A 14,586-nucleotide genomic window follows, 5' to 3' on the forward strand; every position below is an offset into this window, starting at 1 on the left:
TAGCAGCCATTGTGCAGTTAAACTCTGCATTTTTTAATACTGCAGCTGTCTACATGCACAAGAGGTGACTGTTTACACTTGTACGCACATGCCCAGTGTGCATAAACGGTCCTGTGACACCCGTTTTCGGTCATGTAGTGTAGACGGAGGTCGTTTCTGAAACGCTGTGGAAACACCAGTGTAGACGAGGATCATTTTCATTTTAAAACAAAAAGTGTAAACGGGGCCTAAGATCATAATAATGAGAAGAAGAAGAAAATATTTTAAATTCAAATATGACATTAAATTTGTGAATATTTACATAAAATGTAACCAAAGGTATTATAAAGTGTTACAGAGAAAGATTTTCCTCACTGTTTATTAAGGTATTAAACTAATAATAATAAAAAGATACAAAATACCCTCCACAGGTCAAAGTTTGAAGTAATTATTATATACTTGCACTAGCATATTATATATGACAATTTAGTTCAAACTTTGACCTGAGGAGGGCAGTAATACACTTAGCAGTGTCTACACTGCTGGAATTCAAATAGAGAAGAAGAGAGCTAGTTCAAGATGAGCATTTATGGTTAAAACCTATATAATTTTTTTTTTTTTAGAAAATGACCAATGGTTTCTCTAGATAAGACCCTTATTTCTCGTCTGGGATTGCTGTAAACTGTAATTTTGACCTTCAACTGTTTGGAGGTCATTGAAGTCCACTATAAGGAGAAAAATCCTGGAATGTTTTCAACAAAAACCTTCATTTCTTTTCGACTGAAGAAAGAAAAACATGAACATCTTGGATGACATGGGGGGTGAGTAAATAATTAGGAAATTTTAATTTGAAAGTGATCCTTTAATCCTTTAAATAAATTTAGTGAACAAGTGGTTTAATACAAACAAAACATCTAGAAAGAAAACAGGGGCCTGTTTCATAAAACAAGTTTACCAAATATGCTATGCTTATTTCAGTTAGTCTATTTGTTTTGAACCAAATCATAACAATAAATCAGACTTACTGAAATAAACCTGGATTATCTGGTAAACTTGTATTATGAAACAGGCCCCAGATCACTTTTAAAATGCATGTTTATAAAATTAAACAAGAGTCTTTTTGGAAAGGCGATATTAACGGACGCCTAAAGGTCCTACTCGGGATATATAAACCGCCACGCTGCCGGCTGTAGAGTCCTCAGTCGGCTTTGCTTTGGAAGGGGGAGTGCGGTATGTCCTGGTAAGTACTTGGGTTTTTGTTCGTTTAACTTATACGTGTTTCCTGTTTATTAGGGGGTTTGTAATTATGATTGACAATTAAAAAAAGATTACTAGAGGTTTGTTCATAGTGTAATTTGATTAGTCAGCGCAAAGTTACCTGTACCACGTGGCGCGTCACGTATAGATGATACACTGCAAGTGAGCGGATAGTAATCGAATTTACTTAAGTATGTTAAATACTTCTGCCTTGTTTAAGGTACGTTTGTACTGTTTATGAAATTGATCTGTTTTTGAGACTGAGTGGTTCAAACTCGTCTTAATGTTAGCCTTTACCTGCGGAGATCTGATTACTGCTTTGTTTTGCAGAGACTGAATAAATCAGGACTTCTCTCTGCTGTGTTCAGGTGAGATATTGCTGCTTCACTTTATAATGAATGTAAACTGGTGTAGGTTTGTAAAACGCTTCGGTGATGTTTTAGCACTGGGCTCTGAGCTTATGTGTAGACAACGTGCAGTTCTGCTCTTGACATGGCAGAACCTGAGAAGTGCTGTTGAAATGCAATCAAAGAAGGGATTAAAAGGGAGATGCATAATCAAAAAACCCTATGTCTTTTTCTTACAGAGTGGAACCTGGTGAGACTTGACTTATCGTGGCCTGTGGACGAGCTTCCGCCTTTTTTGCAAATGCAGTTTAATGAAGCTTTTTTTTTTTTTTCCGTAAGTGCAAATGCATAATGTTTGTATAAATGTTTATAGCTGACCTTTTTTCTTCAATGTAGTTTCACATGTTTGATAACCATTAAATGAGACTTTAAGCCCCCTCAGGCTTGTGCCTTTTTTTTTTTTTTCCCAAATTACATATGTATGCAGTTTGCTTTTGATATGCTCAAAGGGGATAGTTCACCCAAAAATGTTTTACTCAAGCTGTTTCGAGCCCCCACCCAATACTATAGAAGTCAATGGGCCCATCCACTTTTTGGTTACTGGCATTCTACAAAATAACATGTTCAGCAGAAGTAGTTCATACACATTAGAAACGGCTCGAGGTTGAGTAAGTGAGCCTTTTCATTTTGGGGTCAATCCCTATACCATGGTTCCCATAGTCATATTTAAAATCAATTCAAATTGTTTCTTGGTCTGGGGAAGTTAAGGTAATTCAGGGAACTGACTAGCAATTGGGTATTCTGGTCTTTAAATTCTAATTGTTCTAAATCTTCGATTCTATAGCCAAAGTCTCTAATGGGGTAAAGGTGTGAGAACTGGAAGACTTGGCTGCAATTCAAACCTAGCCTATTTCAAACAAAATTCAAAAATTTGTATAGTACTTGTCATGATGTGATTTTGAATGTTCAATTTAAAGTCAAAACCACCAGTGAGCATGTAATTGGGTGATTAGCAAGGGAAAAATATCAATGTTTAACTCGATGAGGAACACATCTTTCTGGCAGTCAGAGACTCTAAAGATGGTAAGGGAAATGTGTGAAAATCTTGCTGCCATTCAGAAAATGCATAAAATATATTTCTGAGAATAATTTGAGCAGATAATTCTGTTTAAAACCCATTTAATTTAGTGTTGCTGCCTTGAACATTTGTCTTTTTGTAATGGTGTACGAGTCTCATGAGTACGAGTTGTTAGTCCTCCAAATATTCCTTTTGAGAAAATGTGCAGAAGATGCTGGAAGGCCAAAGAATGTGTAATTTTTAGCTTCACTAATCAGTTGTGCTTGCGTTTTCTTATCACAAAACGTAGTCATTGATCAGAGAAAGCTATATACAGTAATAAGAACTGGCTAGTTTGTGTTGATTCTGCTGTTATTTTGGCTTGTGGACCAAGTGTAAACATCTTTGTTAAAGTTTATTCAGGGCAGTACTAAATGTATTTATGATCCCTTTTATTTTTTCCAATATTATACGTCTTGCAGACTCTGCAAGGGATGTACATTTATAAGAACTAGGCTATATAATGGTTAAAATACCTAAATTGAACAATATAGTAAAAAACAAGACACTCCAAAGTAATTCCTGCATCATTTATTATAATTCTAATAGCCTTTATTCATTTCTTAAACATTTGTATTTCATATGTTTATATATGTATACTCGCATACACATATATATTTGTAAATAACCTCTTATCTGTTCATAGTTAATTTTCTTCAATTTAAAAGAAAAAATATGCTTTCTGCACACCCTGGACAGCTACTGCATCAATTGTTCCTGTGTGTGATCTTTGACCTCTTCATGGGTCACATTGTCCAGACCCTTTAATGGCTATGTGATCTTCAATGTGCATGGATCCTCAGCATGATCATGGATAATTCTGCAGTGTGAAAAGCTGTCTGCATACTGTTCTGTTGTTGTTAGAAGTTGTAATATTTAAACTGTCCGGGAAGAGAGAACCGTATGACTTTTACTCCACCTAGTGGACAATACAGGAAAGTGAGAGGGTACAACACCAGCTGTTATTGAAGCAAATCAGTTTGATGAATTTGATTGTGAGATGAGACAACAGAGAACACAGGATGTGTAGAAAGCATGATTCGATTACACATTAAACTCATGTTAAACATTTGGAAGACAGAGATTCTTTAAAACTTGGAATCCTTTTTTTTTTCATATCAGAATAATTTCTTTCATTGTCCTTACTGTTATCAACATCACTATACTTACCAGTCTTAAACATCAAAAATACACTAAGTTCTTCAAACTTTTTATCCAGTGTTGGTGATTATGGTAAACCGAGAGCTGTGATGAATGATGCATGAATCCACACTCGTTCTGAGAAGACGAACAGATGCAAGATGGGCAGAGGGAGATGGAGGGGTTGAAATCTTTACTGATGGTCCTGAAAGAGACACAGACAGGAAGGTAACATAAAGGTGACATATGGTTTGGACTCAAGGTGACAGCAGATGAAAAGAAGAGAAAGAACTCATGAAAGGAAATGCAATGTGAGGATGAGGAGCCCTTTTAATTGATTGAGCAACTATTTGTGATGTGGGAGATGAAGGCTGGAGGTCACTAGATTTACTTATTAGTTTGTGTGAGGGAATATGAATGTAAAGGGTATATATACTGCCGCAGACAATAAACTCCTTGATAGTCCTTGCATACAAAGTGATGTCACAATAATTTTTTCATGGAAAGGAAAAGCAGGAGGGTGAGGGACATTGTAAGATGTGAAAGTCTCGTCTCTAATTTAAGTCCTAGAGGTACCAAAGATCTGAACACATTCCATGTGGTCACAAACTAAAAAAAAAAAAAAAAGATGTCAAGAATAAACACCCGTCCAGCGTTTGCGCTCAGAAACAAACAAGAAACACTGCAGCTCATAGCGATAACAGCAAGGACGATGAGAACAGTGACTGCAATAAATAACATTATCTCTTGTTAAATCAACAACAGAATTCCAGACCCATTTAGAGTTTAAAAATTGTTATAGGAACAATCATTGTATTAAAACATATTAGCACATATCCCTCACACGTCAGAGTGCATGTTCGTCTTGCCTTTACTCCATAGAAAGTGTTTTTTGGAAGGAGAGAGGGAGAGTGACTTGGAAACAGAGAAATACAGGCAGTTTGGTTTTTCCCTCTCCCTCTTCTCCATGTTGTCCCCTCTTTTAAAATGGAGCCTTGATATCGTCAATAGCTTTGCTGAAGTCGTAGTCACCTCTATATTTTGAGAGTCTGTGGTAAAAATGTTGATACATTTTCAGTATATATATATATATATATATATATATATATATATATATATATATATATATATATATATATATATATATATATATATATATATATATATATATATATATATATATATATATATATATATATATATATATATATATATATATATATATATATATATATATATATATATATATATATATATATATACTTTTCTTTTTACAATGTTGTATCATCTTCCTTCTTTAAAAGATTTTTTTGCTTGTTTTAACATGATCTTCATCTTGTATCCATACATAGATATTTTACTGTGTCCCATTATGGTATACAAATAAAAGATGAGTGTATCGTCATCGACAGGTGTTGTTGTACGTTTGTATATGTTGCTATCAGTAGGGTGAGAATGTACTGTTTGCATGTGTGTATGTGGTAGAATGCTTGTGTGTCTGTTCTGTTGGTCTGGGCACTTATTTTTGCTACGGGTTTGTAATACAGTGACCAGTCTGTGTATATATATGTGTATGTATATATATATATATATAGAATTTCATTATAAGACATGAGAAGGTAAAGAAGTTCTAGTGAAATACAAGATAAGCACAAGCCCCAATCTGGCTTCGGCAAAATAGAATCCCTCCGTTGGTGAGGTAAAAACACTTAACAAATCACGGTCATGCCTCTAGTGATAACCTTTCACATTATCATACACACACACACGCGCATACACACACACACAAACAAACAAACAAGAACCCACGCATAAACACAGTCTTACCAAATAAGTGCCTGCCGTTAAACTGACCTCTATTTTAAGGGCTTCCCTAGTCATGCCAGACAGGAGGTTTGTCAGTACTTGCCCTCCCTGCATTGGTCTCCATTGAACCTGCTCTAAAAATGAGACCGTTAGTAAATATTTGTTAGTGATACAGACTCGGCCCAAAATCTGAGAAAAAGAGAAAAGACAGCAAAGGAGGTTTCAATATCTCTCTTTCTCCCTATCTCTTCCTAAAGAACTACAGAAAAACAACAAAGCTAAAGAGCAGTTTGATTGTTTCCCTCAAATTATTTGGCTCAGATATGTAGTGTTACCTTCTCATGTTGTAACCTTGGTTTTCCTCATGGAGTTAAGATTCCCCTATTTGATTCATTCAGTTATTTCCATTTTGATCACCTTGTGAGTGCCTGCAAGCTCATACTATGTGTTCTGATTAAATGTTGATATGTTTGGATGTGTATGTGGGTGTTCATGTTTTTGTTGACTGAATCACACATGTAAGCGCAGGCGTTCACAGTTCGACAGGCCTTCAACTCTCTCTCTTTCTCCTGTATCACTTCATCTGCAAGCCGGCAGTTTGATATCGAAGTCACCTCTTCCTGCATTTTTCTTCATTCAGGGAATAATCTCTGATGGCAGCAGTTGTCACCTCATCTTTCCTTTTCTCTCAACTCCGGTTGGCCTCATCTCTCCTTCTGTCTGTCCGTTCATCTCGAGGGGAGAGGGCGGAAATGGGGAAAGTGCTAGAAGACAGCCTGATGATAGGGGGGGGAAAGTGGAAAGTCTTTATAAGGAAGTAAATTTTGTTGTGTTCTCCCGCATCCCCCTCTTTCTGTTCTCCAACTCTTTCCCCATGCCATCCAGGACCTCATGCAGCAGCCCACTCCAAATGTTCCCAGAAGTTAGCAATCAATAGCATATCAACATTTGACCTCATCTGTACTAGCTTTTTTGCTCATGCACTACCCCTTTCTCACCCTAATCCCTCTTCATCGCTGTCCTCCCTTGCGTCTCTCTGCCTCCCCTTCTTTCTCTCCTCTCACCTGTCCATCACTCTCCTGAGCGCCCTCTCTATGTTCATGCGATGGCCAACCCTGGTCACACCCAGGTCCAGGTAGTCGTCCTTGGTAAGAGAGGGCAGGTGCGTGCCATCAATCTCGTTGTCTAGGAAACGCTCCCTGTGCTCACCCAGGTTCAGGTAGCCCAGCCAATCTGCAACGTCGTACTTGGTCCAGTATGGGAGTGGTTTGGAGGCGAAGGGTTTGGTGGGTGAAGGGGGTGGGAGGTGAGGGTAACTCAGGCAAGTGGGTGGAGGAATGGGGTGGAGGGGTGGGGATGAAGTCCCTGACAGGAAGTGGGTGGGAGACAGTGAGCGAGAGACCACCAGAGAGGAATTCGGAGGCGGGGGAGCACCCGATGGGGCAAAGAGAGGGGGAGAGGGGGAGAAGTAGGGATCTCCAAGGGGATTGGCAGGTGAGGGTGGAGTAATAGAACCACGGAGGTCATACAGGCTGCTATATAGGGGTGTGGTGGGGAGAATAGGAAGAGAAGAGGGACGGGGAGGGCCAAGCTTGGGGCGGTCAGACGGAGAAATTAACGGGCTGGGTGCTCGTCTGCGCTGGGCATGATGTGACTCTGCCTTGCGAGACTCTCGGCTGGGGATAAATTGAAACTCCAGGGCTTTGGTGCGGTAAACGGGCCTGTGTTTGGGTGAGGTGGGGTACGGCGAATATGAAGAGGGAGAAACAGGTGAGTGGGACCGGGGAGGAGGCTGGGATGAGGCAGCAGGGGGCTGAGGGGAAGGAGATCGAGCCCAGTTTGGGTAGAGAGGCTGGGAGGATGGGGTGGGGGAGGGAGACAAGGCAGGCTGAGAGAGATGAACAGGAGATGGGGAGCTAGAGCGGACAGAGGGAGGACTCAGTGCACCTGTGGAGTCCTCTGAGAACCTGAAATAAGAAAAAACACAACACAAATTAAGACAAAAGAATAAAAGATGGTACAAAAAGAGAGAGGAAGAAAGAAAAAAAAGAGTTTGACAGTAAAGAGCAAGAGAGAGCAAGGAGGTATAGTGCAGCAGTTACCTGTGTCTGATGTGCGACAGACAGATGGACATGGACAGTGCAATAAAAAGCAGAAATCACAAAAAGAGAGGAACAGTTTAAACAGACACAGTTACACAGTACACACGCAGAGTTCATTGGTGTTTGAGACTGTTAATAAAAATGGCGGTTACAAAACTATTCTAGAGCACTGTTGCAAATTAACCGTTATTCTAAATACCCAAAGAGACCTTTAACTAAATGGCTCAGATTTTGATGACTTATGACATCCCAAATCACACAATGCTCATGCAGCTGAGAAATTCTCATGCTACATGCCTCCTTTCAAGGCCACCATGCAGACATTAAAGGGTTAGTTCACCCCAAAATGAAAATCATGTCATTAATTACCTTCATTTCGTTCAAACTCGTAAGACTTTCGTTCATCTTCAGAACACAAATGAAGATCTTTTTGATGAAATCTGAGAGATGTCTGTTCCTCCATTGACTGCCTTTGCAATGACCACTTTGATGCTTCAAAAAGTTCACGCTTTAATGTTCAACCGTTTCCGGAAGCTCAAACGTGCTGCTTAACCAGTGAGGTTCATTCTCATTTGTTACGCAGCACATGTGAGCTTCTGGGAGAGGTTTGTTCTTGTGTGTCATTCAGGTTTGGTTGAGATTCTGCTCATGTTCGCTGACCAATATTTACATGTGAGTAAAAGCCTAAATTTAATCTGTTCATCATTAAAAGCAATTAAGTCTCTTCAGAAAATTTGGACTAAACTGCTCGATTCATTTGGATTAGTTTTCCAATCTTTTTATGAACTTTTTGAAGCGTCAAAGTGGTAGTTGCAAACGCAGTCAATGAAGGGACAGACATCTCTCAGATTTCATCAAAAAGATCTTCATTTGTGTTCTGAAGATGAATGAAAATCTTACAGGCTTAGAACGACATGAGGGTGAGTAATTAATGACAGAATTTTTATTTTGGGGTGAACTAACCCTTTAACACATAGTCATGCACATATACCTATACTGATAACACACAAATACCTATGTCTGCTCAGTGATCTCTGAGCCCCCCAGTTCTCCGTGCCTTTGCTTCTCTGCTGTAATTTGGTGCTTAGTTCGTTGATGATGCTTGCCTTCATACCAGACACGGGAGGATGCAGCTTACGTGCCTCCACATATGTCCCCACAGTCTGGCCCCCTCCCTCCCCCATGGACTGCGCTGTCCCGGCCGACCCATCACCCCACAGAGGTTTTATCTCTGGAGTGCGGGGGCGGTCAAAGTACATTACAGAGGAGCGAGCAATCCCTGGCCCTTCCCTCATCCCATAGCCATCACGGGCATTCAAATCTTCCTCCTCTCCCTCTTCTGCCTCATCCTCCTCCTCTTCCTCCTCCCTACGACGGTGGAAGGCAGGGGGTGCCGTGCTGGTTTGGCGCCGAAGATCTCCGGCCCGGCTGCCGTCTCTGTACCTCTGTGTTTTTGGGTAAGTGGATGCAGTGCTGGCGGCTTTGGCATTGTGCATTTCAAAAGTCTGTCCATCAAGGTAGCTCATGTAAGACTCTAAAAAGTCTGCCCCACTTGTTCTGTCAGCCTCTGTCGACCCACCTCTCTCTCCAACTCCTCCTATGCTACCCATCCCTGCTCTCTCTAACCTCTCTCTGACCCCACTACCACTAAGTGCAAGAATGTTGTCTAAGTGATGGTCACTGCTGCTTCGGCTGTCCAGCTCCTCAATTCCAGAATCTACCACTGTTTCCTGGGACTCGCCACTCTTAGCTGCAGCTGCACAGGGTGGTGGATGATGCTCTGCGCTAGGCCGCCTGCTACTCCCTGTAGCTACTGTGGAGACAGTTGCCATGCGTGTGTGTGGTGTGACAGCGGCAGCAGAAGTAGTAGTAGAAGAGGTGACAGTTGTAGAAGCAGTTGTGGAACAGCTTGCGGTCACAGTTGAGGAGCCTCTGAGAGAGACAGAAGTTGCAGGGGTGGATGTTGCTACTGGGGCTCCCCGGTAAGCGAGTGGAGCTGGAATAGAGAGAGGAGGTGGTGTGGGAGAAGAGGAGCGCCCAGCAGAATGTGTACTGTTGTATAAGTGTTGCGGCTGAGATAAGCCAAATGGTCTATGGTAGGAAGTGGGTGGTGGCGGAGGTGATACAGAGGGAGGTGGAGGTGGCCCAGAGGGCTGCAAGGTAGAGGGGGAGGGAGGTGGTAGAGGGTTGGGGGAAGATGAAGAGGGAGACGGGGCTGACTGGGTTAGGTTGGCAACCTCACTGTCATAAGAAGTAAGACTGGAAGTTGTGGAATCTCCTGCCTGGGGTGAAGGCAGGGGTGTGTGAGGTGGGAACCCACCCATAAAGGAGTCTTTTGGAGGGGGAGGAGGTGGTGGGGGAGGTGGTGGTGGAGGATGAAGCTGCTGACGGGCTGTCACATTGTGAGACATCATTGCAGAGTAACTCAAACCACGATCAAAACTATTAGCAAACTCCAGAGGTGGAGGGAGAGGATCAGCAAAAACAAACTCATCATCTGCATCTACTGAGGGAGCTGGGGGAGGAAGAACCATCAGACCTGTGCCACTTCCACCTTGACCTGCGGCTCCTGCTGAAGGACGTGTAGGGGCTGCTGTTGAAGGAGGGGATGGTGGTGTTAATGAAAGAATGTATGCCCCAGCCTCACTCTCCATCCTCAAGAACGAGGGGCGTCGAGGCTGCTGGGTTGTTGGCTGTGTAGACTGTTGCTGTAACTGGGTCTGAGTTTTTTCTATTTCTCTTTCCCTCTCTCTTTCTCTCTCTCGTGACCTCTCTCTCTGACGCTCTCTTTCACGCTCCTTGTAGGTGGGCTGATAGTGCGGAGACTGATAGTGGTGCGTGTGGACAGTTTTGTCCTCAGAGAAACGAACCCTTAGACCTTCTCTGGGAGCAGAGGTGCCAGCAGCCTCCCTATCTGCACGCTCTCCTACCCCTGCTTCTTCACCCCAACTACTCCCTGCTCCACGCAGGATCCTGGGAGATGGAGGGCGAGTGGATGTGGTGGTGGCAGCTAGTGATGAGGAGGTAACAAGGTATGAGGAGGAGCTCGAAGCCTGAGCAGCAGAAGAGTTTGCAGAGGAAGAAGAGGCCATCGAGTAAGAGATGTGTGATGTTGGTTGTGCAGTGGATGAGGGAAAGGCCCCAATGCTGGACAATTGACGGCTAAAATGGTGTTCAGTAGTCCTCTCCCTACGTATGCGACCATCATCTTTCAAGGCACGTTCCCGTGCAGCCAATGCCAAGCCTAGTGGGGATGAAGGGTCCAGGACTTTCCCTGTTAATGGGTGAATGAAAGTTGTCGTAGAGACTTGCTGCTGCTGCTGCTGTTGTCGGCCTCCTGCCCCATAGAAGTCAGCAGGTACAGACTTAGGCTGGTAATCCCCAGGAGGAGCAGGTGAGGAGTACTCAGGCAGACCAAAGGCAGGAGGCATACTGCGTGTGTGGTGGATAAAAGTGTCACCTGAGAACATGCCTTCATCTATAGATTTTGATGGTCGCAGACGTGGTAAAGGTTGGGAACTCAGCTGCTGTTGGGAAGTCTGGGTCCGTCCTCCCGCTCCTCCTGCTCCACCCAACTCTTCCTCAGCAGAAAGAAAAAAGGAGGCACTCTTTCGTCGTGCTTCATGGAATCGCTCTCGATCCCTGCGAGCTGCCCCTACTATGGCAGCACCAAACTGGCTGGTGAAGTCCAAACTCTCTTGAGTACGAAGTGATGGCAGTGATGGGGGTGGAGGAGCAGGTATAGATGGAGGGGCTGGCGGTGGAACAGTGGGTGCAGGTGGGGGAACAACAGGTTGGGTTTTAGAACTGTCACTCTCTCCTGGAGGAGGCGGTTCGGCCTCCACACTGCTGCCTTGGCTACTGCGACCACTGCTGCTGGTGGAGGGGGCTTTAACAATGATGGTTGGGATGGGAATGGAGCTCTTCTCCATGGACCCCTTCCCTTCCAGTGTGCCCTGGCCCTGACGCAGATCCTCCACTTTTGACTGCTTCACCAAGGGCCCCTTCCCTCTCCGGGCACCACCTTTCGGTACACCACCTGCCCCTGCTCCTGTCCCAGCTGTACTGCGGTCCATCCTGGAAGGTTGGCTCTGTGTAGTCTGCTGCTGTTGGGGAATCACAGTAGCGACACTGGTGGGTGGGACTGCATTGCTGTAGCCCCTTCTCAACACTGCAGCCTTGGCCCCTGCTGCTCCTCCAGCCCCTGCATGGTCCCCTGTGTACCCAATAACCTTCCTGGAGGCAGTCCTGCTTGGCACAGAGGGGTGGGCTTGAGCATGGGAATAAGGGATGTCCCCGGTTCCAGACCCAGTAGGTGGTCCAGGAGACCTGTCCCTGGGTCCATGAGTGACATGTACTGACTGTGAGTAGAGCTGATAATGTGCAGAAGAGGAAGTGGATTGGGACACAGAAACAGATGGTTGCTGGGATGTCTTGCCCCTAAAGCCAAGAGGTGGAGCTGAGGAGAAAGGGGGCTCAGGGGGAGCTGTAGTAGGGGGAGGAGGTATGTCATCTGGGCCAGGTACTGAAAGACTGCGGGCAAACTTCATGGCTGGAGGATGAAGGAGATGTTTTTCCTCCTCAGGAACCCCTGCAGAAAAAGATAATAAAGAGGAGAGAGATTAAATACATTTTCAAGGAAAGTAATGAAGGTAGAATGAATAGAAATGATAATGTGTTCCAAAACAAAAAAGAGAAAAAGAGAAAAATATGCTTGAGAGAGAATGAGAATATATGACAGCTGGAAGTCAGAAAGAATAAGAGAAGGAAAAGAAAAGATAGCTTCATTTCCTAAAAATGAGCAGAGGGCAAACAAAACGGGATACAAAAATGAGACCATCTTGTAGTATGTCTGTCTGTCTGTCAGCTTGTCTGCTTATTACCATAACTGATCTCCCAGCATGAACATATACAAGCCATTCACCGCTCAAATTTTTTTTGCAATGCTGTTTTGTGGCAGTGCAGACTTTAGATACAGTATTAGTTACAGTATGTTATAAAAGGATAAATGCTACACACACACACAATGACTACCTGATGACACAAGAAATGACACACTGTTTCAACAAACTGAAATGTACAGTCATTACTCTAGAGCAATACAGCATTACAGATGATAAGCATTAAGGCAAACCCACAGTTGCACTCTTTTGAGTGCTCTAAATGCACATACCATAGACGTATAGCAGTATGGTTAAACAGACAGACAGGTGTGCAGACAGACAGATGGACTAACAGACAGCCTCACCGATGGACTTCTGTCGCAGCATACCGTGCGGGGGGCCATGGCCAGACACAAATTGACCACGATCGTAGCCTAGCCCTGCCCCAGATGATGTCATCCCCATTCCTGTTTGGTCGAAATTTGGCTGCCAGAAGACATGGGGAGAAAGTAGATGATTTTCATTGAACCTTATGGACCAATTTTTAAAAGTCTGCAAATTTGCTAATGGAATTTTACAAAAACATAGCTCAGTATATTCTGACCATCATATATACCTCATTCATAATCAAGGTCTTTGTGATAGTACTCATGAGTAACTACTACAATGGCCTCTCTCTCTCTCTCTCTCTCTCTCTCTCTCACACACACACACACACCTCATTATAAAAGCCTCTGCCCCGTTCTCTTTTAACCCCCTGAACCCGGGGTCCTGGGGCTTCATTAGTACTGATGGTCTGCTGTGCTGCGGCTAAAATCTCATCCAGTTTATCTGACATAGAATAATACAGAGAAAAAAAAGAAAGAATTAATTAATTTAGAAACAATTTATTCTTAGCTTCAATTAGTTTGAATTAAAGGAATTATTCACTCAAAAAATGAAAAATAAATAAATAAATAATAATTACTTTATTAGCCACATTTCTTTTGAAATCCTTTTTTTTCCTTCCATGGAACAAAAAAGGAGTTATTTGTAGCAGAATACCCAAGCTGCTCTTTTCCATACAGCAAAAGTAAACTTTTTTCACGGCTGTCAAGCAAGTTTGTCAATGAATTATAAACTAAATTTCAGCCTATACTATACCGCAGTGGTGCCTGCGACTGTACACTCTGTGCATACCATGTGCATAATATGTTTCTCATATTTATGTCGGCTGAACCAGCAATGCCAATGAATCATTCTTTTGTGTCAGTACTAGATGGCCAAACAGGTTTGCTGAACAGTCTGAATCAATTTGCAATTCAGTTAGATTCATTCGTATCACTTCACTGAATCATTTGGAGCAGTTTCTCAGTCAGCATATGCAATAACACAGAGAACAAACAGAACGATGGAGGAAGTGGATGTTCATACCTACAATCAATTGAAATAAAAGGCTGAGGTAACTGAGAAACTTCAACTAGTGCTAAGTCAGGTTAATAAGCGGTCGTTCACAAGGAAAAGGTGTACGCCTGTGTTGTTTTAAATTGTTTTGCTATGTAAACATACACTAGATGTATATTTTTTGACCACTGTGTCACGTTTTGTTGTTTTTGTGTTTTAAAACATTTAAAATGTGTGCTGTCAAAAACACATTTTCGTTCTGCTCAGGTGTTGTGTTCATTGATTGTTTTGTCTGAAGGGTCTCTAGATGTGTGTTAGCCAGTAGTTACATGAATGAATGTACTGGAATTCATATTCTCAAGAAAATTAAAAATGCTCCTTAGAAAGTTGAAGTGAACCCCACCTCCCACTTTCTGTGCATACCCTTAAATAAAATCCTGCAGATCATATGGCTTCAGAAGAGTTGAATATAGTTCACAAGACTTGGACTATTGTTATGATGCTTCACGGTGCTTTTTTGCCCTGGACTCTATCCACTTTCATTGTAAGACAGCAGCTCAGACATTCTGCTA

At 42.7% G+C, this 14,586-nt stretch overlaps 1 protein-coding gene, 1 long non-coding RNA gene and 1 other non-coding gene across 3 annotated transcripts in view; 2 read left to right on the forward strand and 1 right to left on the reverse strand.

The window, feature by feature from the left end:
- The first annotated feature begins 1,180 nt into the window (after window positions 1-1,180).
- Window positions 1,181-2,015, forward strand: LOC137011523 (uncharacterized). Its single transcript, XR_010893486.1, has 3 exons — window positions 1,181-1,219; window positions 1,567-1,604; window positions 1,823-2,015. It is a non-coding gene; the product is annotated as an uncharacterized lncRNA (long non-coding RNA).
- Window positions 1,660-1,749, forward strand: LOC137018246 (small nucleolar RNA SNORD88). Its single transcript, XR_010894874.1, has one exon. It is a non-coding gene; the product is annotated as a small nucleolar RNA SNORD88 (small nucleolar RNA).
- A 1,905-nt stretch (window positions 2,016-3,920) lies between the features above and the next one.
- The window catches only part of shank1 (SH3 and multiple ankyrin repeat domains 1), a 104,755-nt gene continuing 94,089 nt past the window's right edge, over window positions 3,921-14,586 (reverse strand). The window contains exons 24-29 of the mRNA XM_067381943.1: window positions 13,350-13,462; window positions 12,997-13,117; window positions 8,763-12,339; window positions 6,711-7,613; window positions 5,695-6,422; window positions 3,921-4,045 (exon numbers count right to left, since the gene is read on the reverse strand). Of these exons, the coding sequence (XP_067238044.1) occupies window positions 6,335-6,422; window positions 6,711-7,613; window positions 8,763-12,339; window positions 12,997-13,117; window positions 13,350-13,462 (4,802 nt within the window). The 3' untranslated portion in view covers window positions 3,921-4,045; window positions 5,695-6,334. The remainder of the gene's footprint in view (window positions 4,046-5,694; window positions 6,423-6,710; window positions 7,614-8,762; window positions 12,340-12,996; window positions 13,118-13,349; window positions 13,463-14,586) is intronic.

The sequence above is a fragment of the Chanodichthys erythropterus genome, chromosome 3, assembly GCF_024489055.1.
Source record: "Chanodichthys erythropterus isolate Z2021 chromosome 3, ASM2448905v1, whole genome shotgun sequence".
NCBI lineage: Eukaryota > Metazoa > Chordata > Actinopteri > Cypriniformes > Xenocyprididae > Chanodichthys > Chanodichthys erythropterus.